General features: G+C 40.9%; 1 protein-coding gene across 1 annotated transcript in view; it reads right to left on the reverse strand.

Annotated features, from left to right (window-relative positions):
• The window catches only part of CFAP61 (cilia and flagella associated protein 61), a 304,410-nt gene that overhangs the window by 46,291 nt on the left and 230,370 nt on the right, over positions 1-27,749 (reverse strand). Inside the window, exons 23-25 of the mRNA XM_064572747.1 lie at positions 15,696-16,023; positions 14,228-14,319; positions 6,893-7,098 (exon numbers count right to left, since the gene is read on the reverse strand). Of these exons, the coding sequence (XP_064428817.1) occupies positions 6,893-7,098; positions 14,228-14,319; positions 15,696-16,023 (626 nt within the window). The remainder of the gene's footprint in view (positions 1-6,892; positions 7,099-14,227; positions 14,320-15,695; positions 16,024-27,749) is intronic.

The raw sequence follows: 27,749 nt of genomic DNA on the forward strand, positions 1-27,749 counted from the left end.
AGATGAACAGATAAAGATGTGGTGTATATATATATTTATACACAATGGAAGTCATGGGGATGTAATGTACAACACAGAGAATATAGTCAAAAATATTATAATAACTTTGTATGGTGACAGATGCTAACTAAACGTATTGTAGGGATGATTTCATAAGGTATACAAATATTTAATCACTATGATGTACACCTGAAACTAAGAGGATATTGTATGGCAGTTATACTTCGATTAAAAAAAAAAGCTCCATAATGATGTAATGTATGGGGATTAACATAAGAATAAAAAAAAAAAAAGCTCCATACTTTATGCAAAGCTCTATGGTGTTCATTCCTGACTATGTGAATGGGTGTGTTTGTTTTTCTTTCACATTATAAGTTTTGGCATGGATATCTGAAGAGACTTGTACTTGAATTTGAACCATTTTAGGATGGTTCAAACCAATTGCGCTTTTCATCCTAGGAAGGGCTAATTCTACACAAATGTCACAGTGGGAAGGAGGGAAGTGACATATATTAGGAAAAAAAAAACCTAGTCTTTTAATTAGAGCAATATTACAAATGAAAATGAACATATATTGTGTCACATGGAATTCGGTCCCCACATTGGTCTATACTTCCAGATCTAAGATTCACCATCTCAGTAACGAGGGATGTTCAAGTACACAGGTTCAGCTTCAAGGCTATGGGATCATATGAGAAACAGCACTGGGCAGGAAGCTGCCTGTTAGAGCAAGGGGGACAGGGACTGACCAGTGAGGAGCCTGAGACGGAGCGTGTGAGTATGCCCATTCAAAGTCACCTTTCAGAGTGTGGCAAAAAAGATGGTAATTAAATGACTGGGAAGCAAAATGCAGAGAAGGGACTTTGATTTCAGCAAATCATCTGAAAAAGGATTCCTATTATCAAATGCAACTGGCAGCACATGAAATGAAACAGACAAGCAGGAACACTTCAAACAGTCTACAGAAAGGCGGGTGGGTGACTCGGTAAGTGGCCAATAGGGAAGTCTGCATTTCGGGAGAACGATTATCCAGCAATTTTTAGGTTCGTAGGAAAAAAAAATTGACAAGCTGGAGTGGTCAGTCGTATTTCAAGGAATTTTGAGAAGTCCGGAAAAATGGGCCCCTAGAATTTAGTGTGTTATTTTTCTTCTGGACACAGCACAAGACCACGGACCGCAGAGAAACAGAAAAACATTTAAGTCATGATTAAATGACTCCAATTGGAGTCTAATAAGTGAATTAGGAGACAATGTGCATTGGCAGCGTCCTGCTTAACAGCTCTGAAGACGGAGACTGCACCGGGCGGCTTTCCTAAGGGAGTAACTTCGGGAGCCTCATAGTTCAAAAGGTAATGGCAGCCTTTTAAAGGGCTTGCTCAAATCCCATTTAGAATATTGTGCACAGCAGCACTTACCCACTAAAAATAGGCCATTCGAGTGTTTGGGGAAGTGCGGAGGGCAGCGGGGCTCGCAGGAGGAGAGGGCCATGTGAGGGCAGTCTTTGAGAGCTGAGCATGTTAAGATGTGAAAAGAGGTGATTTAATCAAGGTTTACGAGCATCTGATGGGCTCACACAAAGAAGCTAGGGCAAGACCTATTCACGCCGCCAGGAGAAAGGATGCTACAGACTGTTAATTAATATAAGGGGGGAGGGATTCAGTAGGCAAGACCTTGTTTTTGCAGGGCCATCCATAAGTGGGGGAAATGAAGATGAGGCAGAGTTAAGAAAGAAAATTGGGCACGGGACATGCCTTGTTAAAGCCTGCAGCAGACTTCTCTCCCCTCCACCCCAGGTTCCCATTTTGTGACTTCTCCCCAGTCTCACCGAGGCTCCTTCTGCCCCCATGTCCCCAGGGAGGAACAGTATCAGCAGGGCGGGAGGGGCTGCTCATTCTAAACACTCTCACGGGACTCAGCATGCAGGGTTTGCAAAGTCTGTGGTAGGTGTGTGTATGCTCGCGCAGGGAGATGCTGCGGGACACGAGCGCTCCTCAGGGGAAGAGGGCATTCTAGTCACACATTTGTTACGTGACTTTAAATGCGGACTGGTTCAGAAAGGAACGAATGATAAAAATGGGCTCCCTTCTTTTTCCAAAGTGGCAAGCCAATCAGTTGATGAATTTATTTCTCTGTCTTACACACACACACACACACACACACACAGAGTCACCGGTGGTGGATTTGTTCTCTTCACTGTTAATGATCTGTCCTGGCACTCCAAGGTGAAAACAAAGAATAAAATCCAGGCCAGCCTGGGCCCCAGACCCTCAGCGGCACTGCCATCCTGGGGCAGGTGTCCAGCCGTGGATCATGACTGCTCAGCCAGCACCACGAGTTTCCAAATGGCTCCAGGCAAGCCCCTGCACAGGCAGCCACGGGGCCCTGACTGCTACAGCATCTGCCCCCGGGGCTGCCACCGTTCCCGCTGGCCCTGCCAGGGCTTGCTCTGTCCTGGCCCTTGATGGGGCGGGAATGGGTGGGGGGAAATGGAGGGAAAGGCTCCCGAGGGGTTCTTTGAACCTGAGGAGGCACCTGATCTTGACATCTCATCCGTCTTGCAAAAGGAGCAGCTGATTGATGGTCAGCTCCCCCCTCCCCTTGCCCCGGCTGGAGGATGGTGGCCCTAGACGTGGTGGAACAAAACTGGCCTGGATTCGAACAAGAATACTGCTGGTGCTGCCGAGGTCAGGGCAATCATCGGTAATCACACTGTGGCCAAAATAAGCGAAACCATTTGCCCTTCCTGCTTGCAAAGAACCCTGCCAGTCTGTCTGACAACAGACAGGGCAGGCAGTGGTGGGCCAAAAATTAGCACTGGGGCCTGGCAGCATTTCATGGCACTTGAAAAGAATGTGGCCACAGCTGCATGTACACACTAACACACGTATGGGAGTGACTGACAAGGCATGGCGATGGCCTCAGTATGTCACTTAACCATACTCAGTGACCTCTGATGACCAGCCACCATCTTCCTGCCTGCCTTACTTCTTTCTTACAGATGGCAGTTGGCACATCGGGATATGGCCCATCCTCGTGTTGTCTCATTTTGCCATCCCAAATATTCACTCTTAGCAAATCAAATTAACTTTTAAAATTATTACTATCATCAGTTAACAGCTGCGCCCCGACCAGTGGTCCCAAGCTTACATAGTCCATTTCAGCACCACCTTCTTCTCAGGGAAAAACAAACTAGCTAGGGCTTTTGAATTTGGTCAAATGTGAAAACATTTTCTCTTCAGGGAAGATTTTTGACATATGGCTCCCCTTCAAGTAAAAATTTTCTTTAACAATCGACTGATTCCCCTCTAGTTCAGTATTTTGGGTGAGGTTAAAGCAACAATAAAATCCTATGTACAAGCTAAGGAACAAATGTGTTCATTTTTATAAATACTTGTATTTTTCTTTATTTTAAACAAATATTGGAGTCAAGTCTATAAAGATTTGAGGAGGGAAAGCCTTTGATTAAGAAATTTGATACTTTACCAACTTTGATATTATACTAAAATATAGTTTATAATCGGAGGCATATAGGAAAAGATCCTCATATATGAAAGGTTTCAAAAATTAAGTACTCTTTGCAGAAAACAATAAAAATCCATGTGTGATAAAAATGCTTAGCAAGCCAGTAATAAAAGGAAACTCTTATCGTGATAAAGGGCATCCACAAAAATATATCGCAAATGTCAAACAGTTCATATTGAACATATATATTCCCTTTAAGATTAAGAATGAGGCAAGGGTGCCATCTCTCACTACTTCTGTCCTACCTTTTGCTGCAAAGCTTAGCCACTGTAGCAAATAAGAAAAAGAAATAAAAGCTATAAAGATTGGAAAAGAGGAAACAAATTGTCATTATTTGCAGATGATACAATTTTTCTGTGTGGAAAATCTAAAACAATATATAGGGAAATGATATGAATAAATAAGAGAGTTTAGCAAATTTGCAGAATGTGAAGCCATACAAAAAGTGCATTTCTATGCACTATATAGCAGCAATCAAGCAAATGGTTATTTATAACAGCAATAAAAATATAAAGCACTTTGGGTTATATCAAACAAAAATTTTGCAAGCCATCATGGAGAAAATTTTAAATCTTTCTTGAAAGATACTAAAGACACCTAAATAAACCAAGGCCTATACTATGTTATATCATAACATATGGGCTTAATATCAAAGATGTCAAATATCAAAGATGTCAGTTCTGACCAAATTGATCTAAGGTTCAGTGCATTTCTTATCAAATCCAGTGGGGCTTTTCATGGAGCTTCACAAGTGTACTATAAAACTATTGGAAGAAGAAAGAGACAAAAATGCCCAAGACACCCTGAAGAAGATGAACAGATTACATTAAAATTAAGAATTTCATTTTAATTCTGTTAACTGACACCATAAAGTGAAAAGACAAGGCTCATAGTGTTAAAAATATATAACTAACATGAGTGTGTATCCAGAGTATATAAATAACTCCTGTGAATGAGTAAGAAGACAACCCAAAAGAAAAATGGACAACTGTCATAAATGGGAGTTTCCCAGAAACGATCACAAATGGCCCATGAACAAATGAAAAGACACTGAGTTGTGTTACTAGTCAGGGCAGGGAAATTAAAACCACAGGAGGATACCTTTCCACACCACCAGAATGACCACATTTTTGAGTCCAACAGTGCCACAGGTGGACTGGGCTCTGGAGGCATTCTCTAGCATGGTGGGTGGGAGTTTACGTACATACAACTACTTTGGGGAAAATTTCAGCACCTCCTAGTACACCCAAAGGAAGTCCTCAATGTGAGTGTGCCCAAAGCGTCCATGGCATTGTTTGCAATGACACCAAGCTGGGAACAAGTTAAACATCAATCAGTCGAACAGACGAATGAGCTGTGACAGTAGTATGAGGGAATATTATACAGCAGGGTAAACAAATGTGCGAGAGGGAGAGTTGACTTTTTCTACCTAGCCACGGAATTGACTCAAAAGTAAGAAAAACAAATTAATTTATTATTAGGAAATCATATCTATGTGCTACACTTCTAAAACAAGGGTTGGCCTGGCACTTGCTTTGGTATAAAGTTTTATTGGGACACAGCCACGTCCATTTGCTTATATATGGTCTGTGGCTGTGTTCACACTACAACGGTAGAATTGGATACTTGTGATGAGGTTGTATGCCCACAGAGCTGAAAATATTTACTATTCGGCCCTTTATAGAGAAAGTTTGCAGATCCCTGCTTTATAGGAAAGAAAGGGAGTGATTAACCAATCCTCATGTTAGTTGTTAACTTCCAAGGACACAGACCAGGTGTGATGAAAGAGGGCTTCTAACATCCTGAAGTAAGGAATCCTTTAAAAAACATTTTTTTTTTTAATTTGAGAGAGAGAGAGAGAGAGTGTGAGTATGAGCACAAGTGGGAGGGGAGAGGGAGAGAGAATCTCAAGCAGACTTCCCCCTTAGCGCGGAGACCAACACGGGCTCAATCTGTCCACACTGAGATCATGGCTGAGTAGAAATCAGGAGTTGGATGCTTAAACAACTGTGCTACCCAGGTGCCCCCAAGAATTCTTTCTTAAGAAAGGTGGGATGGCCGGGGTGCTTGGGTGGCTCAGCTGGTTAAGCGTCTGCCTTCAGCTCAGGTCATGGTCCCAGGGTCCTGCTCAGCGGGGAGCCTGCTTCTCCCTCTCCTTTTGCCCCTCCCCCTGCTGTACTCTCTCTCTCTCAAATAAATAAATAAAACCTTTAAAAAAAAAAAAGGTGGGAGGGACACAGAATTCTAGTATTATTATCCCTTAAAGTGTACATATATGTTTTATATACTTTTTTGTTGGTATGATGTATTCTACAATTTAAACATAGTTTTTAAAGATTTTATTTATTTATTTATTTATTTATTTATTTATTTATTTATTTATTTATTTATTTGAGAGAGAGAGAGAAAGAGAGCATGAGCAGGGGCTGGGGGGAGATGGGGAGGGGGCAGTAGACTCCCCACTGAGCATGGAGCCCAACTCAGGACTCGATCCCAGGACCCTGAGATCATGACCTGAGCCAAAGGCAGACACTTAATCAACTGAGCCACCCAGATGCCCCAGTTTAAACATATTTTTAAGAGGAAAGAGAGATTGCTCCTGATCCTGGCAGTCACCACCTTGGGTACTGAGAACTTTGGAATTCTATGTCCTACATCTATATCTAATACTGGCCTTGTCATTATTTTGTTTTGTGCAGAGAAGGAAGTTCTCCTCACCTTTCTAAGCAACAGACTGTGTCCAGGAATAGCTTTCTACTCTAAAATTCTAGCCCTCCCAGGGGATAGGATGAAAAAGTGTCTTAGCATTTAAAAAGACAGAGGCATAGATCACCCAGTCTAACCACCCTGCCATGCAGAATTCCCTTAACAATGTCTTATACAAATGGCCTCCCCCTTTGCTTAAGCACATGCTGGGAGGAAGGCTGGGGTCACAAATAGCCTCTCTGTGGTTGTGGAATTCCCACCAGGACCAAGGGCTTCCATATCCTGCTCCCAAATCTCTCTCTTCAATTTCTGACTACTCTTAGCAGCCCCATGTTGAAAGGGACTCGAATATCATCTCATCTGGGCCTGTCTGTGGTGTGGAGGCTGTGCTTGGATGTATCTGGGATCCAGGCCTGTGTGTGGCCACGGGGACCATATGTGGACATGTCAAGAGTCCATGCATTTCTCCATGTGACCCTCCACTCTCAGGCCAATGCTAGTGGTCAGATACTCTCTGTTATCTTAGAATAAAATTTCTGCCACTCTAGCTTCTCCCATGGGTTCCCGTTTGGCTTTCTGGTTCATCACAAAACACATCCCTCATTCACAAGACATTATAAATGTTTGCACAGTCTTAGTAAAGTAAGTGTAATGTTCAACTTACCTGTAGAGATCTGGGATCAGCTTGTCCTCATACCGAGCACATAGGTTGTTGAGAAGTTGCTCATGCTGGCCAAATAGGCGGATGTAGTTGGAGGCAGGGAAAGGCTCTTTAGAAAGGCACGTGATGGTTTCCACCATTTTATACTTGTTGATATGTATTCGGAAGTAAGTCCCATTTTTTGCATTACCTGTTACTATTTCTAAACCCTGGTGGGGAGTGGGGAGTGGGGAGTGGGGAGTGTGTGGGGGGGAAATCAGAAAAAAACAGCATTAGAAACATTTCCGGACTTTGGGAACTTTATCATAGCAATTTATTTTTCATATGTAACAGACAGTTTACATCTTACAACATGTTGCAAATGACAGTAATAGATAGTGACTAAACTCAACAGAAGCTAACCCTGTGTCAGCAACCACATACTGGACTTAATGACTAAATGTTCCTCGGGATATTTTAAACTGTGATTGCATTGTTCCACGTTTCCAAATCAGTTGCTAGGTTACAACCAATTCTCTGCTATTCAATACCCCGCACAGCTAGTACAAGGAACTGGGTTTATTCTCTTCTGTGAGATGTGTTAAGATTGTTAATTTTTAAAATTTTTTTCACAGCACCGTTTTTGAGAGCAACCTCCTAGTCAACAATTATCGGAAAGAATGTCAGGTTTTTTAAAAAAGTTTATGTTGGGGAGGCTCAGTTGTTTGGTCAGGTCTGTTCCCAGGAAGAAGGTTCAAGTTCACGGGCAGGAAGTACACATGCACGTGCCGAAGGCTACTTGTTAGTTTGTAAGTTGTCAAAGGTGCGGATGCATGGCTTTGTGACCCCTAGAAGCTGGTTAAAACTGCCACGTGAACCCACATGGAAAGGGAAGATGCTGCTCGATAAATCCCATGTCACAATCACTTTTTCCATTTCAGCCCCTAACAGCTACTGACCTACCAACCGGAGCATGCTCCCCACCAGCTCAGGCAACCAAACTGAGAACCCTCAGTGGAAAAACATGGGTGCTGTTGGTGGCAGCTGAATGTGCACTTTGCCCCTAGACTCTGAACTTAGTACACAGTTACATTAAATAAAGCTTTCCTGAGAGCATATAGATTTAAGCTTTTGCTCTGCACATGAATGTGGCATTTTAGAAATCCAAGGCAAGTTGGACTATACTGATCCCAAACATTTACTTAGTCCTGGACATCCCCTGTGGATTTTGTCTAAACAAGGACACATGGTTTAACTGAATTTTTAAATAAATTGAAACAACTGGCAGGTGTTTGGGCATCACATGGCAAGCCCTAGAGAGGAATCAACCAATGGAAAGGGCACATGGTGAGATATATAGGAGAGATGTCAGGTAGACCCTGGGTCAACCCCACATATGTGTGTGAAACTGGGTATCTGGGGGTCAGGGAGAGAGCAGATATGGCTTAGGAAAGGCGCTGGGGTGGCACCTTGAGGGAGGTGCAAGTCATCCATCACTCACAGAGATGGATGGATACAGACAGGAAATCTACCTCCATAGCAACGCGGAAGGCATCAGCTAACAGGACAAGGGTACATCCACACAATGGGATGCAACACATCCAACAAAGATCATTGGGAAACTATATTCCACAACAGGAAAATATGTTTACAGTACATTTGAGACTATTGAAGTATAGTATAAAAAGTTATATTTTACAACTTACACAGTATCATTCTATTTTTATAAACATACATAGTATCATTCTATTTGTTTTCTATCAACACTTTAACTGTTCAAGTGGTCAATTTCTGTGGTTGACTGACTAGGTCACTGTTAGTATTTCTCTTTCTGCTCATTTGACTATCTGTCCTTTCTATTTTTTAAAAATGACTATCACTTCTAACATGATAAAAAGTTATTTTTAAATACAGTGGCTGTGTTGTGGCAAGGAATCAGAGAGGGAGAGAGAGAAAGAGAAATGAAACAGAGCAGAAGGAGCAAGGGAGAAGGAAGGAAGGAGGGAAGGAGGGACCCTGGAAGGGAGGAGTTGGATGTGGAAGAGTGGGGCTTGTTTGAACTCAAGAAGAGTCTGGAAAAGGCCAGGCCTGAGCCACTGGCTGTAGACGGCCTGTTCTCTGTATCCGATCATAGCCCTCACCCTCTGCTCCTGCCGCAAGTATTTCTCTAGTCCTAGAGAGCCCCCACAAACTTTCTTCCATCAGATGTGTTTCCTCAAGTCTTGACTTCTCAGACTGAGCAATGATCTCCCAGAGTGGGGGCATGTGACATCACAGGGTCAGCTTTACCTGGCAGCCCATTGAAGCAAAGGCTATTTCTGAATTAAATACACAAGGTGCTATGAGAGTGAAGAATGTGCCCACCACCTGTGTTCCTAAGATTAAATACAAGACTTTAAAGACCATTTGAGTTTGGCAATCGCAGCTTTAGGCTTAGCTGCCTCCCTTCCACCCCAGGCGTGGGAGGTGAACTTTTTTCCCAGGAGAGGTGCCTAGGTGAAAGTCGAGTGAGTCTCTGAGGAGGGGCTGCTCCCTGGCCTCGGTGGTAGGGCAGCTGTGGGGTCCAGGAGAGGGGTCACTGCAAAGAGCTCTGGCATAGATTTAGTGCCAGGTGTCCCCAGGGCTCACTGGGGTCTTGGCCCCTCCACCTTCTCTATAAGATTTCTTTAAGCTGAGGGATTAAGGAAGGGAACCCAGGCATTAAAGGGGCATACCCTGTGATCCACCCATATGACAGACCGGGACTTTGCAAAGCATTTCACTTCTGCTCACGAGGACTCTTTGTTTAGGGGGACTGATTTGGCCAAGGCTGAGCACCTCAACACAAGGACCACAGTAACTGAGTTGGTGGTGTCTTGACAAGTTTTTGCGGAGCTGAAGTTGCTCCACAGGAGGGTGATACAGTCAGCATCGCTTTCAATGATTTGTTGTCATGGTATCTGTTGGGGGTTGTTTGGTCTTATTTTTTAATTTAAAGATTGAATGACAGTCTTTGGATTGCCTCTGTATGTCTTCGCACATTATAGCTATGAGGGCTTTAAGAGGGCAGAAAGCAGCCATGCTGTAGTGGAACAAAATGACCATGCCGTGCTATGAGAGCTAATCTCAACTATGGAAGTAATTTTGTCCATTTTAATGAGATCTGGCACTGTGCTAGCATAACCAGGGGGCCGTTCTGGGAATGTGGAATGCATCGAAATATTTTTCATTGACATTAAAGACAAGCCATCTACAGATGGGCTTCTCAGACACAAATTACTCTGATAGGGCCAGGCAGACTTATCTGAATTTCCTAGGTCATTCCTAGTCACAGTTACTGACAGACTAGGAAAATCCAGTGAAGTCCAGAACTCTTTCTGCCTATCATCACAGAAAATGGCTCCACAAAATGATGGCTTGAGGCAGCTTCCAGCCCTGCCACCCCATAAGGCATTTTGAGGTAATGATGATTTCATATACTTTCCAATTCTGTGGGATGTGTCTAGTTGCTTCCTTTATTTTAAGTATATAAATAAATTTTTAGGAAATGTGGATCTTTTTTTTTTAAACATGGATCTTGAATTTAAGATTTTGGCAGAGTAACTGGTTCTGGTGTAGTATTTTTCCCCCTTCCTTTTTCCTGAATACAATTATCCTTTTGAGTTCTTTATGATTTTGACAAAGGTTGGAAAATGGCTCTGGAATTCATGCCAAATGGAAGACACAGGAGTAATCAGACTTGGTGTGCAAGAAATCAAGTCCCCAGCTCTCGTGATGAACACACAATTTTTAAATTTGATGGTATCCAAGGCAGAATTTGTTGTGACAAATTTCTTTATTCCATGGTGTATAAGCCAACAAAGCATGTGGACTGGAATCTGTAAATTAGTTTATTATGTAGGGGTTCCCTTTCTTCTTTTTGTCAGGTTACCTCTCAGAGAGCTCATGAATTACTAAAGTGTCTTCTTACTTAAATATTCCAATTAGTGAGTGCTATAAAAGTCTGGTAAAATTCATCTGCACTACATTTATTGTAAGAATAGCAATTCAGTTTCTCTAGTGAAGTATTGTTCAATGGGCTCCATTCTCAATCAATTGGTTATATTTAGGTGACTGCCTGACCATTTTGGCAACAATTTTACTTAATCAAATTAATTCCAACCCTAAAAGATTGCCATGGAACCATCCTACATTTTTTTTTCTTGGAGAATAAAATGGAAAAAATCTGTTTAGATCTTCTGTACTAATTAAAAAGGAGGCCCACCTGGCAAAATGGTTAATTAAAGTCAGGGGTCCTGTTCAAATACTGTCATAGCACCAGCCAAAGAATCTATTTAAGTTGCATTCTTATTAAAACTCATTATCTTTTTTTTAAAAAAAATCCCTTTTTAAGGGGGTCTTTATTAAAAACCTCCTCTGACTTTATTCAGAGAGAGGGCCAGGGGTTCATAAATAAATCACACTGCATTGAGGAAATCACACAGTGTCCTTGAAGAATCTGATTCTGTCTGAAACCAAGTCCAATATTTTCTAGCTCTTGAACCTAATATTTGAGTCCAGTTATTTATCTCTGATGACCAAAGTGCTCAGCCTCTGAACACAACATCTGGGCTTCATCCTATCTATCTAATACCCCACGTCATTGGTAGCAGATTGTATTTTCCAAAGATGGCCACAACAATGTCCCCCATCCCACATACTCACCTGCAATATGACCTTGACACTCTTCCCATTGAGAGACGACCTCTATGTCCTCTCTCCGTCAATCCCGGTGGGCTGTGACTGCTTCAACAGATGGTGTGGGGAAGTGACACTGTGTGACTGTGGTCATAAGAGGCACTGAATCTCCACTTGCACTCAGAGCTCTGAGCCATCAAGTAAGAAGTCTGACTACTCTGAGGCTGCCATGCTGTGAGGAAGCCCAGGCAACCAGGATAGTGCAGGTATGATGCTCTGGTCAGCACTCCCCGTGACTGAGTCCTCCCAGCCCAGCTGAGTACAAGCCTTCAGAGGATCTGCCCACTGAGTCACAACTAATCTTCCAGTCTTCCCAGCTGAGGCTCCAGACACCGTGGGGTGGGGACAAGCCATTCCCACTGTGTCCTGTCCAAATTCCTGACCCACAGAATCTGTGAGCAGAATCAAATGGCCATTTCATGTTGCTAAGTTTTATTACACAGCAATAGACAGCATAACACTATTCTCTATGATCTTTTCTTTATTTGCAAGAAAATCTGGAATCAGACCATGTATACAGGATACACCTAAAAGAATCTGGCAGAAACCCAATGGAAATAAGTTTTAAATACATAGCATCTATCCTTCCCCTGCAAGAACCAGGTTTCATTATTTATCTGAAACTGTGATTGACAACAACATCCACCACTGACTAGTTACCTGTTTTGTTCCTTAAAGGCACTGTTACTTTATATGTGATCCCTAACAGAACCAGAAATATAGAGAAGTTGGTAACTTGTTCAAAGTCCAGGGGAAGTACACGAAGAGTGGGGATTCTGATTTCCAGAAGGGAGAAAGGTGAGAGGCAAATAGCCTGTGCCATTTTGAGTCTGCCTCCCTTAAAGGAATTTTCCAACAGCTTCTACTTACATCTCATTGGCCAAAACCTGCCGCAAGGCTAGCCCTATTCTCAAGGAAATCTGGGAAATGTATTTATTTTACATTGGTCAGCCTATTAACCCTCAAAAATATTCAGGGTAAGAAAACAGGCAACTTATATTGGGTTCCTGGGTGGCTCAGCCTTTAAGTGTCTGCGGGAAGCCTGCTTCTCCCTCTCCTATTCCCCCTGCTTGTGTTCCTACTCTTGCTATCTTTCTCTCTGTCAAATAAATAAATAAAATCTTTTAAAAAAAATAGGCAACTTAGTGTCTGCCTCACTGACAAAAAAGCAAACATGACACATCAGAAAGGCAATCCCCAAATGACAGCAAACACCAGTTTGGGACCATCTGCCAGATGATAATCTGAGGAGGTTGCTGACTGACCAACCACACTGCATCCTTTCTAGTTACCTTGAACCCAGGGGATATCCCACTCCACAGCTTCTGCTTTTCCTGGATGGACCTTCTGGGATAATTCAGGCAGAGCAGGAGAAAATGGGTTCTGGATGGACATCCCAGACCCTAAGCAATGTATTTGTACATTGCCACAAAGGTGGTTAGTTATCTATTGGTGCATCACAGATTACCTCAAAACTTAGCGACTTACTGTCCTTCAGCAGGTGAATGGATAAATAATTTGTGTTCCATCCAGACAATGGAATATTATTTAGCACTAAAAAGAAATTCCCTATCAAGCCATAAAAAGACATGGAGGAAACAAAGGCACATTACTAACTGAAATCATACTGTGTGATTCCAACTATATGACATTCTGGAAAAGTCAAAACTATAGAGACCGTGAAAAGATCAGTGGTTGCCGGAGGTTGTGGGGAGGGATAGATAAATAGGCAGAGAACATAGGAATTTTAGAGCCATGAAACTACTCTGTATGACAGTGTAATGGTGGACACATCATTATACATTTGCCCAAACACGTAGAATGTTTAACACCAAGAGTGAACTCTAAAGTAAACTGTGGACTCTGGGTGACAATGAGGTGTTGATGTAAATTCATCCATTGTAACAAATATACCACTCTGGTGGGGGTGTTGATCACTGAAGAGGTTATGTATAAATGGAGATGGGGTACCTGGGAAATCTTGGTACTTTCCTCTCCATTTTGCTGTGAACCTAAACCTGCTCTAAAAAATATTCTATTAAAAAACACTTAATGTCTTAAAACAACAATAAACTATTACCTCAATGTTTGGGAGTCAGAAATTAGGAGCAGCTTAGCTTAGGGGACTCTGGTTCAAGGTCTCCTATAAGTTTATAGTAAAGATGTCTGCTGGGGCCACATCATCTAAAGCCTTGACTGGGGCTAGAGGATCCACGTCCAAGGCAGCTCCCTCACATGACTGACAAATTGCTAATGGCTGGTACAGGAATCCTCAATTCCTTACCACATAGGCCTCTCCAATGGGTGGCCTGGGTGACCTCACAACATGGCAGTAAGTGATCCAGGAGGGTGCAAGTTAGAGCTGTAATATCTTTCATGACTTAGCCTTAGAAGTCACACACTGTCATTTCCACAATATCCTGCTGGCTACACAGGTCAGCCCTATTTCATGTGGGAGGGGACCACACAAGGGCATGAATACCAAAGGGCAAGAATCATGGGGCCATCTTGGGAGCTGGCTACCACAGTGGTTTTTCTGATGAACCAGTACATTATACTGAAGACTCTGAATAGAGAATTTCATCCCCCTGTAAACAAAGTGTTATATTTGAAAGTAAAATGAAATTCAGGAATAATACTTACAAAATTAGGCTGGGCCATTTGTACCTCTAAGGGAGTTGGAATGGCAGGTTTGGCAATATGCAGATAATGGTAAGACCCAGGAAGAATGCCTCCTACAGGAAATGGCAGATTTTCCAGATTTTAATTTAGTTTTTAATGAAGTGGTAATGGAGTTTATATATCTGTATATAGCACATAGGACATAGGATAAACAGAGATGCCTACCATGGTGTATGCTACTCAAACTATCCCCCTAAAGTACTAGTATTAGCAAGAAACTACCTGAGATTGATGTTATTTAACAAAATCAGTGTGAATGTGCCATTATACCCCATAATATAGCCAGCAATGCCCCAGGAAGATGTGCCAACCTAATCCTGTGTATCCTGTGATTTCCCATAACCCCTGGCACTCTAACCTATGCCTGCCAAAGCCAGACCAAGACCTACAGAGGTCTTAAATGTTGCAGTGATATTCTCATTCCCTTTCACTCTTTCATTATGTAACCAAAATATTAAAGTGGATGTTATTAAGGAAAATCAACAAAGTTCTTGTTCAGTACTTTAGAAAATTATCATTATGAAATTCTTACTATTTCTAGCTTGTCCCATAGTATGAGCTTGATCTAATTCTGGTCTTTGACACCCATCACTTCTCTTCTTTTCCCATGGCTACCACCTTTCCTAAGTTCTCAATCCAAAGTGAGATACAGAGCAGGATCTATCAGAGGCCATTTAGTTAGGTAGAAAATGACAAGGACTGGTATGCAGGGCTTATGTCTCTTTATCTCATGTTTTGTTTACTGGATTAGGGTCTATTGACACCCTAGGGGTCCATGGATGGCTTTAGAGGTTGGTCCATCAACCTCTTGGAAATGAACTTAGAATTTTGTAAATATGTGCATTTTGTGGTAGAAGGTACACAACATTCAAAGACACTACTTTCAAAGATATTTCTCATCAACCAAACACAAAGAAATCCTGTATTACTCATATGATGATCTCCTTAGGTGTCAATATGGCTTAGGGGATGAAAGTGGACTGTTTTTACAGTTGTGAATGGTTTGGTTTATTCATCTAGATAAGAGGCCAAGGCCTGGGATGCTTGGAAGGGTCTCCTTATCTCTGAGCTTATAGTGAGAACAAAAGTTTAGCAAGATGTCAGGGCACTGCCCCACTAACCAGTTGTGAGTAACCTTTGGGCAAGTTACTGATTGTTCCCGGTCTCTCTTTACGTACCTGTAAAATGGGGACCACAGTTATGATGTGATCCATACTGCATGCTCAAAATACAAAGGACCACAATGAAATGCCAGGTCCATAATAAATGTTTAAAAATGAGACTGAGCCCTCCTCTGTCACTGTGCAAACCCACTGAGAGACAGAGGAGCCTCCTCACCAAGCCTAAGAGAAACATGGAGGGCTGCCCTGAGCACTGACCCAGATCCAATGTGGCTTCATCAGAGGGAAGAAGGTGGCCTACTACACACCTTGGATCTTGGCTCCCTTGTACATGGGGATGAGTCGGTCAAGATCAGCCGGCGGCTCAGTCACAGGTTCAAGGGTTGGGTCAAAGAGACTGAGCATAGCTGCTGCCAGCTGGAAGCCAATTTCTTTGGAACTGAAGCTGCTATGAGTCCACTCATTTGAGTAATATTTATTGGAGAATTTGGTGAGGGAGCCAGCAGCTCTGATGGCTATGTCGTTGGTGTGGAAGTTGGTATCAATCACAAGTCGGCCGTCATAGACAAGACATGCATCATTGAGTGCTTTAAATGTTTCATAATCCACATTCTTCTCACAGAAGCTGAAGAACATCTACAAAGCAAACACTCATTTTATTACTTAGTTATCACTCTTCATTTTACTTCTCAAGAATGTGAATAGTCTGCAGAGCACCTTATTATTGGGGGCATACAAAACACCAAACCAAAACAACAACAACGTTTACTCTATGAAAATGTCATAATGGTGTGGTGTGTGTGTGTATGGAGAGAGAGACAGACAGACATACAGAGGGAGAGAGTCTGCCTTTGGTATGAAGAACAAATTAAGATACCTAATATCACTCCTTTTTGTAATCACTCAATTTAGACATCCAGTGGAGAGAAGAATGCCAAGTGATGGAATATCTCTCAGAAAAGTATTTTTTTTTCCCCTGTAAGGAGATTTACATCCATAGAGACACCACTTTTCCCTCATTTGCCTATATTTTGAATAGCTCTGTCTCAGCCTTCTTCTATTTTCCTTTTCCTGTGTCTGACATTTAAGTTTCTCCAGATTCCTTCTTGGGGTCACCTCATTCAGTCTTGAATCTTCAGATTGCCTTGTTCCTGCCCTTTTAAACCCAGAAAGCCCATCCCTGAAGGATGCCCCAGAGAGGATGAGAGCCCCATCAGCCTCAGTATCTACCAGGTCTGGGCTCCTGCCTTGTTCATTCCTGCCCTGGCATGGAAGATAGTCATTCAGTAAATATTTATGGGATGCCTACCCTGTGACAGGCACTGTGTTATAGAGGTACCCAAAACACCTCTGCACACTCCTTAGAAGTGACCTGTATCCATTCTCTATCCAAATTTCAATGCTAACTTGCGCTTATCTGTATATCTTCTTCCATAGCGATGTTGAAAGTCATTAAGGCAGTCCAAGTTAGGTGTTTTTAAGTTTCCAGTTTCACTGAAATAGTTTAGTCATTTTTATCTCTACCTAAATATAGTTTGCCACCTTATTAAAAGCCTGCTAAAAAATGAACATAAGTCATGGGTCCTCATCCTTACTGATAGACATCATACTCCCTGCTTCCTTCACATGCCTGCTTTATGCACCTCACTTACCTATTATGTACAGACATTAGCTGCCTTGGGCCAGAGATACTTCTCTTCCATATCCTTTTCCTATGCCCATGAATGGTGCATGAATGATGAATGATCCTACAGTAGCCACTGGTCATGTGTGACTATATACATTTAAATCTAAATTAATTAAACAAAATTAAAAATCCAGATCCTCAATTGTAGTACCTATTTTAAATGACCAAAAGCTATAATTGGCTAGTGGCTGCCATACTGAACAGCACAGATACGGACCACTTCCATCAGTTCTATTGGACAGCATTGGACTCGGATCCAGCATCTCTGTGATGTCTTTTGTTCTCCCTCGGGGAGCTCCTAAGGCCTTTGCTCTTTTCCCAATCTCTATTCATTCAGACATCCAGTGGAGAGAAGAATGCCAAGTGATGGAATATCTCTCAGAAAAGTAATTTTTTTCCCCTGTAAGAAGATTTACATCCATAGAGACACCACTTTTCCCTCATTTGCCTATATTTTGAATATAGGCAAAAATATATTTTGAATAATCTAACCCTATCCCAGTTACTCCCACCCCAGGCAGCTTCTTCAAGTCTCTTTAGAATTTGTTCTGCTTTATAACTCTTACTCAGTGACCACAGGAAAATACATTTTTCTGAGTCTTTCTCTGACTCTGGATCTTTCTGTCTCTCTACTCCTCTTTTTTCTCCCTTCCACTATGTTCCCATGATTATAAAAATAGATCTCCCACTCATATAAAATATGGAAAGCCATTTGATTTGAATTGAAATTATACACGAAAAAGAGTATCATCAGGTGCCTGGGTGGCTCAGCCATTAAGCGTCTGCCTTCAGCCCAGATCATGATCCCAGGGTCCTGGGATTGAGCCCTGCATCGGGCTCCCAGCTCGGCGGGAAGCCTGCTTCTCCCACTCCCACTCCCCCTGCTTGTGTTCCCTCTCTCACTGTGTCTCTCTCTGCCAAATAAATAAATAAAATCTTAAAAAAAAAAAAAGAGTATCATCAACCTCTTGAGCCCTTGAATATACTCAGGAGCCCCCTTCAGCATCCCCACGAAAATTCTTCTACCGACCCAGTTCTTTCCTAATTAAACTTACTTTTAATTAAGTTGCATATTAAATATAATATTTCTTATTTTCCCAGATTTTAAAGATTATTCGTACTGCAATAGTATTATATTGTTTTGGTGTAGGCATTCACAATTTTGTTACACTGGGGATTTCATAGGAGTTTGTGAACCAGACTGAAAACTGAATAAGTAAATCTAACACAGTTCAAGGGAACATGTGTTCTAAGTTACAAACCTCTCAAGTGCAACTCATGCACTCCTTTAATGTCAACTTAACATTACAATACTGGATAAAAATATGAAGTAGAAATATCTGGCCACACTAGTGTTGTTCTGAATGAATATTTAAGAGTACTTTTATTTATAATTCTGATTAGGGAAAGCAAAACTCCCTGGTTAGCAGATCAGGAGTCAGTGATCTGATAAAACTCATTCATTATGCATTTACACAAACACTTCCCATGTTAGGCCCCAAGAACATCTTGGTGAAGAGGATAAACAAGGAGTTTATAATCTAATTGAAGAGACGGACACCAACAAAGTCATCATCCTCACAAGCAGAGGATTTCAGACTGTAATGAATAATATGTAGAAAAGGGAGACAGCCGGCTGGAGGCTGGAGCATCTGGCAGGTACCCAGGAGGCACTTACCACTGGGCAGAAGGAAGCAAGGTATTGATGGGAGTCCAAAATACCATTTAAGAGTTCTGTTTCTGGTATAATGGTGTAAGCCCCTCAGACTAATCCTCTAGCTGATACAACTATAAACCCTGGTCAAAGTACAAAAACTATTACCCAAAGATTCCAATGAGCATTGAAAAGGAGATAGATGGTGTAGGGGAGTAGACACTTGGAACAATGACCAGCATGAGGGTAATTTTCCTTATTTTGGTGGAAAGAGGATAGACTATAGTCACTTTGTGTACTAGTAGAAGAATAAAGATGGTAGAGGAAAGAGTCAGTGAACTTGAAGTTACATCAATAGAAATTACTCAATGTGAAGAATAGAGAGAGAAGAAACAAAGAGATTGAAACAAATGAATAGGGCCATAAAGACCCATGCAACAAGAAAAAGTCTAACAGATATGTGATTGGAGTCCAAGGAGGAGAGGAGAGAAGAATGAAGCAAGAAATAATGGCCAAGACCTTGCTAAAAATTTTTTAAAATTTTTTTATTGTTATGTTAATCACCATACATTACATCATTGGTTTTAGATGTAGTGTTCCATGATTCATTGTTTGTGCATAACACCCAGTGCTCCATGCAGAACGTGCCCTCTTTAATACCCATCACCAGGCTAACCCATCCTCCCACTCCCCTCCCCTCTAGAACCCTCAGTTTGTTTTTCAGAGTCCATTGTCTCTCATGGTTCGTCTCCCCCTCCGCTTCCCCCCCCCTTCATTCTTCCCCTCCTGCTATCTTCTTTTTTTTTTTCTTAACATATATTGCATTATTTGTTTCAGAGGTACAGATCTGAGGTTCAACAGTCTTGCACAATTCACAGCGCTTACCAGAGCACATACCCTCCCCAGTGTCTATCACCCAATCCCCTCATCCCTCCCACCCCACCCCCCACTCCAGCAACCCTCAGTTTGTTTCCTGAGATTAAGAATTCCTCATATCAGTGAGATCATATGATACATGTCTTTCTCTGTTTGACTTATTTCGCTCAGCATAATACCCTCCAGTTCCATCCACGTCGTAGCAAATGGCAAGATCTCAGTCCTTTTGATGGCTGCATAATATTCCATTGTATATATATACCACTTCTTCTTTATCCATTCATCTGTTGATGGACATCTTGGCTCTTTCCACAGTTTGGCTATTGTGGACATAGCTGCTATAAACATCGGGGTGCACATACCCCTTCAGATCCCTACATTTGTATCTTTGGGGTAAATACCCAGTAGTGCAATTGCTGGATCGTAGGGTAGCTCTATTTTCAACTTTTTGAGGAACCTCCACACTGTTTTCCAGAGTGGCTGCACCAGTTTGCATTCCCACCAACAGTGTAGGAGGGTTCCCCTTTCTCCTCATCCCTGTCAACATCTGTCGTTTCCTGACTTGTTAATTTTAGCCATTCTGACTGGTGTGAGGTGGTATCTCATTGAGGTTTTGATTTGGATTTCCCTGATGCCGAGTGATGTTGAGCACTTTTTCATGTGTCTGTTGGCCATTTGGATGTCTTCTTTGGAAAAATGTCTGTTCATGTCTTCTGCCCATTTCTTGATTGGATTCTTTGTTCTTTGGGTGTTGAGTTTGATAAGTTCTTTAGAGATTTTGGATACTAGCCCTTTATCTGATATGTCATTTGCAAATATCTGCTCCCATTCTGTCGGTTGTCTTTTGGTTTATGTTGACTGTTTCCTTTGCTTTGCAAAAGCTTTTTATCTTGATGAAGTCCCAATAGTTCATTTTTGCCCTTGCTTCCCTTGCCTTTGGCAATGATTCTAGGAAGAAGTTGCTGCGGCTGAGGTTGAAGAGGTTGCTGCCTGTGTTCTCCTTTAGGATTTGGATGGACTCCTGTCTCACATTGAGGTCTTTCAACCATTGGGAGTCTATTTTTGTGTGTGGTGTAAGGAAATGGTCCAGTTTCATTCTTCTGCATGTGGCTGTCCAATTTTCCCAACACCATTTGTTGAAGAGACTGTCTTTTTTCCATGGACATTCTTTCCTGCTTTGTCAAAGATGAGTTGACCATAGAGTTGAGGGTCCATTTCTGGGCTCTCTATTCTGTTCCATTGATCTCTGTGTCTGTTTTTGTGCCAGTACCATACTGTCTTGATGATGACAGCTTTGTAATAGAGCTGGAAGTCCGGAATTGTGATGTCGCCAGCTTTGCTTTTTTTTTCAACATTCCTCTGGCTATTCGGGGTCTTTTCTGGTTCCATACAAATTTTAGGATTATTTGTTGCATTTCTTTGAAAAACGTGGATGGTATTTTGATGGGGATTGCACTGAATGTGTAGATTGCTCTAGGTAGCATTGACATCTTCACAAGATTTGTTCTTCCAATCCATGAGCATGGAACGTTTTTCCATTTCTTTGTGTCTTCCTCAATTTCTTTCCTGAGTATTTTATAGCTTTCTGAGTACAGATCCTTTGCCTCTTTGGTTAGATTTATTCCCAGGTATCTTATGGTTTTGGGTGCAATTGTAAATGGGATCGACTCCTTAATTTCTCTTTCTTCTGTCTTGTTGTTGGTGTATAGGAATGCCACTGAGTTCTGTGCATTGATTTTATATCCTGCCACTTTACTGAATTCCTGTATGAGTTCTAGCAGTTTTGGGGTGGAGTCTTTTGGGTTTTCCACATAAGGTATCATATCATCTAAGACCTTGCTAAAATTTAACAAAAGTTGTAAGTGTATGGATTCAAGAAGCTCAGTGAATGAACTCTAAACAAGATAATAAATTCAAGAAAAACCATGCTTTGAGACAAAATAAACATGGAACCCCCACAACATCAAGCTGCTGGAAACTGAGGATAAAGAGAAAATTCTAAAAGCATCCAGGGAGAAATGACACATTAAATACAGGGAAACAATGGTTTGAATGATGACAGACTTCTTAAATTAAAACTTTTCCATGTCAGAAGGCGATGGAAAAAACATCTTAGAAGTGTTGAAAGGAAAAAAAAAAGAACAACCTCTCAGGTCATGATTCTATATTCAGTGGAAATATCTTTCAAGACAAAGGTTAAATAAAGATATTTTCAGAAAGAGGAAAACTGGAGAAGCCATTGCCAGCAGACCTGCAATTGTATGTGCTATAGGAAGTTGTTCAGGGTGAAAGGAAATTATATTGGACAGAAATCTGGATCTTCAGAAATGAAGACAAAACAATAAAATTGGAAAATATCTGGGTAAGCATAAAAGTCTATTTTTCTTCTTAAGTTCTTTGAAATATGTATGACTGTTTAAAACAAAAGTTATACTTTTGTTGGTTTTTCAATGTGTGTAGATACATGTCAAATGTAACAGAAAAGGGTGTCCAGAAAGTGGGGAGAAGGGACTGTATGGTTGCAAGGTTTTTATATTTTATGAGAAATGGTACAATATTAACTCTAACTAGAATGTAAAAGATTAATGATGTATATTATAATCCATAGAGTGACCACTGAAAAATAAAATAAGATATACACCAGAAGCCAACTGAAATAGAATACTAAAAAATACTCTAATTTTTAAAAAGCAGGCAAAAGGGAATAGACTAACAAAAAGCAGAGGAGACAAACAGTAAACCAATAACAAAATGGTAGACCTAAATCTAACTATAAATAATTACATTAAATACTTGTGGTAAAACACTTCAATTAAAATGCAGAAGGAATAGAAAAGCATGGGGTAGGCAGATTTCTAAGCTGGTCCCCAAGATTCCCACCCCTCCTTTTAGGTGTGAACATGAACTAGGACTGTGATGAAAGGATCACCCCCATGATTAGGGGGTGTTCTATGGCATGGCTGACTTTAAGATATGCTCTGTGGGTCTGACCTAATCAGGTAAGCCCTTTAAAAGACACTAGGCTTGTCCCAAAGAAGATGTGAAGTGTGAGGGAAATCTGACATGAGAGAGACTCTCTGTTGCTGGCTTGAAGATGGAAGGAGCCATGTGGCAAGGAATGTGGATGTCCTCTCAGAATGGAGAGTGGACCTTGTCTGAGCAGCAAGGAAACAGGGACTTCCCATCCTCAGCCGCAATAAACTAAATTCAACCAAAGATCCAAGCTCCAGATAGAGCGCAGCCTGGAGCCTTGAGAGTCCCTGAGCAGAGAAGCCAGTCACACCATGACTTCCAACCTGCAGAGCTATGAGCTAACAAATGGATGCTGTTTTAGTTTGCTAAACCTGTCAAACTTGCTACACAGCAATAAAAATACTAACAAAATCTACTTTATGATACCTATAAGAGACACTTTAGATATAAGGACATGGAAAGTAAACCGATGGAAAAAAATAAACCATGCAAACAGTAAACATAAGAAGGATAACAGATAAAGGAAACTTTAAGGGATATTACCAGAGATAAAGGGGCACATTTCATAATGATAAAAAGCACAATTAATGAGGCAGAAATGATAATTACAAATGTTCATGTTCTTAATAACAGCCTCAAAAGAGAAAGCAAAAATTAACAGAATTGAAGGGAGAAATAGAAAATCCCACAATAATAGTAAGAGATATTAATATCTCTCTTGGCAATCAATAGAACTAGATCAAAAAATATCAGTAAAGACAAAGAAGATCCAAATACCACTGTCAACCACACTGAACTAATCATTACTTATATGTGGAATCACTCTTGTACACCAGAAACTAATGCAGCATCATTGTGTATCAACTACCTTTCAATTTTAAAAAATGTTATTTACACTACACTCAACAATGGCAAACTATATTCTTTATATGTTCACAAAGATAGTCCATGTGCTTGGACATAAAACAAGTCTCAATAAATCATAAATGATTAAAATCATACAGAATATGTCTCTGACCACAATGGTATTAAATTAGAAATCAATAAAAATATGACATCTAAGAATAACACACATTATCCAAGGGTCACAGAAGAAATCATAAAGGAGATTAGGAAATATTTTTTGAGCCAAATGATAATGAATACTCAACATACTAAAACTTGTGGGATACAGCTAACACAGAAGAGATTAGCTTTAAATGTGTATATAAATAATGGCTTAAGGTTCTACCTTAAGGAACTAGAAAAAGGGCAAAGTAAATCCAAAGCAAGCAGAAGAAAATAATTGTTAAGAGCAGAAATCAATGAAAAGAGAAAACTGAGAGACAAGAGAAAATTAGTAAACTCAAAAGCTGGTTCTTTGAAAAAGGTCAATAAAGTCAGCAAACATCTAGCTAGACAGAAAACTTTAGATAGTTCTGTGTCTCTCTTCTCTCTCTCTCATCAGCTGGACAAAGAGAGAGAGATTGAACACAAATCTCTAATACCAGCAATGAAATACAGGCTATGCTACAGATTTTAGACTTTACATAGATAATATAAGAGATATGAACAACTTAGTGCCAACATTTAACCAATTTAAAAGAAATGGACAAATTTCTTGAAAAATACAACATACCAAAATTGACATATGAAGAAGCAGAAAATCTGAGTAGCCTTAGAGCTAATGAAGAAATTGAATTCATCAAAAACCTTCCCACAACATAAACTCCAGGCCCAGATGGTTCCACTGGTTAATTCTATCAAACATTTGAGTCTTATACAAATTTTTTCAGAAAACAGAGGAGGAGGAAACATTGCCTAAATTATTTTATGAGGCCAGCATAGCCCAAATACCAAAAACTTTTAAAGACATTACACAAAACCAGAAAGTTACCCAAGGAAAATTATACAAAACCAGGAAAAAAAAACAGATAAGAACCCTCATGAATATAGCTGTAAATTGTTTCAAAAGTTCTTTAAACATTAGCAAATCAAATTTAACAATATATAGAAGGATAATACATCATGAATGACTAGGATTTATTCCAGAAATGTAAGGTTAGCTGAACATTTTGAAACTCAATCCATGTAATTCACCCTATCAACAGCACTAAAGAGATAAGAATATGATCTTTTTTTCATAGACATGAAAAAATATTTGACAAAGAATTCTGTCATTATCATTTTCATGATAAATCTTCTGAGCAAACTAAGAATGAAAGGTTACTTCCTCAGTCAGATAAAAGGCACCAAAGAAAACCACATGGCTAACCTCAATATAAAGGGGTGAATGCCTAAAAGTTATCTTTTGAGATATGGAAAAAGGCAAGAATGTCCATTTTCCCCACTTTCAGTCAACATTTCACTGGAGGTTCTAGCCAGTAGAATAAGCAAATAAATGAAACAAAAGGCTTAAATATGAGAAAAAAGTAAAACAGTTCCTACTTGCAGACTATTTATGGACCTAGAAAGCAATTCTAGAACTAATAAGTGAATTTAGCAATGTCTCAGGTTACAATGTTTATATATAAGATCAACTGCATTTCAATTACTAGCAGCAATCGGTTGGAAAACAAAATTTCACAAACCCACTTATAATAGCTCAGATACTGCACAAAGGGAGATATACCAATGGTCAATAAGCACATGAGAAGGTGCCCAACACCATTAACATCATCAGGGAATCACAAATTAAAAACACAATGATACATCATATCATACCCACTAGAATGGCTAAAATTAGAAAGACTGACAATAGCAAGTGCCAGCAAGAATATAGAGCAACTGAAACTCTCATACATTGCTGGTAGAAATATGAAAGGATACAGATACTTTAGAAAACAGTACCGCAGCTTCTTTAAAAGGTAAACATTCACTGACTATATGACCTAGCCGTTCTTTGGATGTGTAGCTAAGAGAAGTGAAAATATGTCTACACAAAGATGTGTACAAGAATGTGCATAGCAACTGAATGAATAAACCAAATGTGATATAGCCATACAGAGGAATACTACTCGGCAATGAAAAGGAAAGAACTATTGATACATGAAATAATCTGGTTGAATCTCAATACCATCATGCTGAGTGACAGAAGCCAGATATAAACTAGTACGTAATGTATGATTCCAGGTCTAAAAATTTTAGCTTTAACAGGTACATATGCTTGTGACACCACCTGTTTTAGTTTGCCAGTCCTGCTGGAACAAAGTACCACTTCACGGGTGGCTTAAAACAACAGAAATTTACTCTCTCACAGTTCTGGAGATGAGATGTCCGAAGTCACGGTGTTGTCATGACCATGCTCCCTCCTAGAGCTCTAGGGAAGACTCCTTGCTGCTTGTCTCTTCCTAGATTCTGGTGGTCGCCAGCCATGCCTGCTGCTCCATGACTTACAGCTGCCATCACTTCATCATACGGCCTCTTTCCCCAAGGGTCTCCTCTGAATCGAACCTTTCTCTCCATAGACAGGCACCAGTTATTACATTTAGGGCCCTCCTCAATCCAGTATGTCCTTCTCTTCAGTTGATAACATCTATAAAAATCCTAATTCCAATGAGGTCACATTCACAGGTACTGGGGATTAGGGCCCTATCTTTAGGGGTGGGGGAGACATAATGCAACCCACAACACTGACCACAGTCAAGATAATGAATGTATTCATCCCCACCAAAAGTTTCCTAATGCCCTGACAGAGATGCTACTCAAAGCTGACAGTAGAGGGGAGAAATCTCCTGCCAGTACCTACTGTTAGCCAAACACATATGAAGGTCAGTGAGCAACTAGGGCTGGGAAACATCACCTGCAGAGGCCATTCTTTGTGGTGCAGAGCACAGTGGGGGAAGCAGGAGACTTTACCTGGCTCAGTTTGCTTTAGGATGAAGTTTCAGCAGGAAGGTGTGTTAGATCCAAGGCAGTTGAGAGCATTTGCAAAATGTCTTTGCCATGATTTCAATTTTGATCTAAATAGGGAAATAAAGGCCCAAGGGGGCTGCTAGAGAACCTGTATTCAATTGGTTTCTAGGGGAGGTTTTCTTATACCTCTACTTCCTAAGGAGGGTGTGTGTTTAGCTCCAGAGTTTCCCCAGGATAAACTTGGCACATCTTCCATTATTGTCATTTTGGGGAGAAAATTTGGGTGAAAACATTTGGATTCTTCTTAATTTAAATAGGTATTGTGACATACATGTATATACCATGTCATTTTTACATTAAAATAAAATGAACTTTTTCTGTCTTTTTCACTGCTATGACTCTCACACTTAGGACAGAGCCTAAGACCTAGCAGACGTTCAATAAATATTTGTGGAATGAATGAATAAACACATGTATGAAGGAGCAGAATGCAAAATTTCCATAGATTATCAGGATAAAATGAGGGATTCCAGAGAAATCTCTTTTGCACTGGTGGTCTGCTTTGAGCTCCTGTCTAGATAGACTGTGGGGCGGGTGGGGGATGAGGGTCACCCTCATTTACCTGTGGGGGCATTTGAGTCAGAAGACGTGACTTAGGTAAGGGATTGCTATGAGCCCCCACTGGCTTCCCCCAACCAGTTTGCCCACTAAATGTGGCTAGCATTCTTTACCACAACCAATAATATATACCCTTGACCCACCCAGCCCCACACTCACACTGAACTCAGCCTCCCTTTTGTAAGGGAGGCTTCTCTGTTAGATTGACTGGCCCCGTCCCTCTCTCCCCAACTGCTGGCTTCTGCTAATCTCCTGACTGGCAAATCTGAGGAGGTCAAGCTATTACAAGTCAAGCTATTACAGAACCTGAGAGAAAAGTTCTTCGCTCTTGAAACATAGATAGATAGATAGGGATAGATAGATAGATAGATAGATAGATAGATAGATAGATAGATAGATGAGAGAAAGGTCTTCTAAGTCTCCATTCCATGGGGGAGAAACCCCTATTGCTGTTTCCAGAGTCTTAGAAAGTTAACAGCAGCATAGACTTTGGGGTGCTTCTGAGCTGGGTTGGGAGCCCAGCATACCACTGACTTGGGGTCAGAGTGTTCTCATCTGTAAAATGGGGATGCTTTCCTTTACAGAGCTGTTGTGACCACGTGACGGACTATACTGTAAGCATGCAGCATGGTGCCTGAGACACAGTGAGTTCTCGGTCAACGTTAGCGCTCTTCAAACCTTTGACACTCCTTCCATGAAGAGGCAGGGTCTAATTCTCTT

This window comes from Mirounga angustirostris, unplaced genomic scaffold (assembly GCF_029215605.1).
Source record: "Mirounga angustirostris isolate CCGP_5_RB_7025 unplaced genomic scaffold, mMirAng1.0.hap1 SCAF_10, whole genome shotgun sequence".
NCBI classification, from domain to species: Eukaryota; Metazoa; Chordata; class Mammalia; order Carnivora; family Phocidae; genus Mirounga; species Mirounga angustirostris.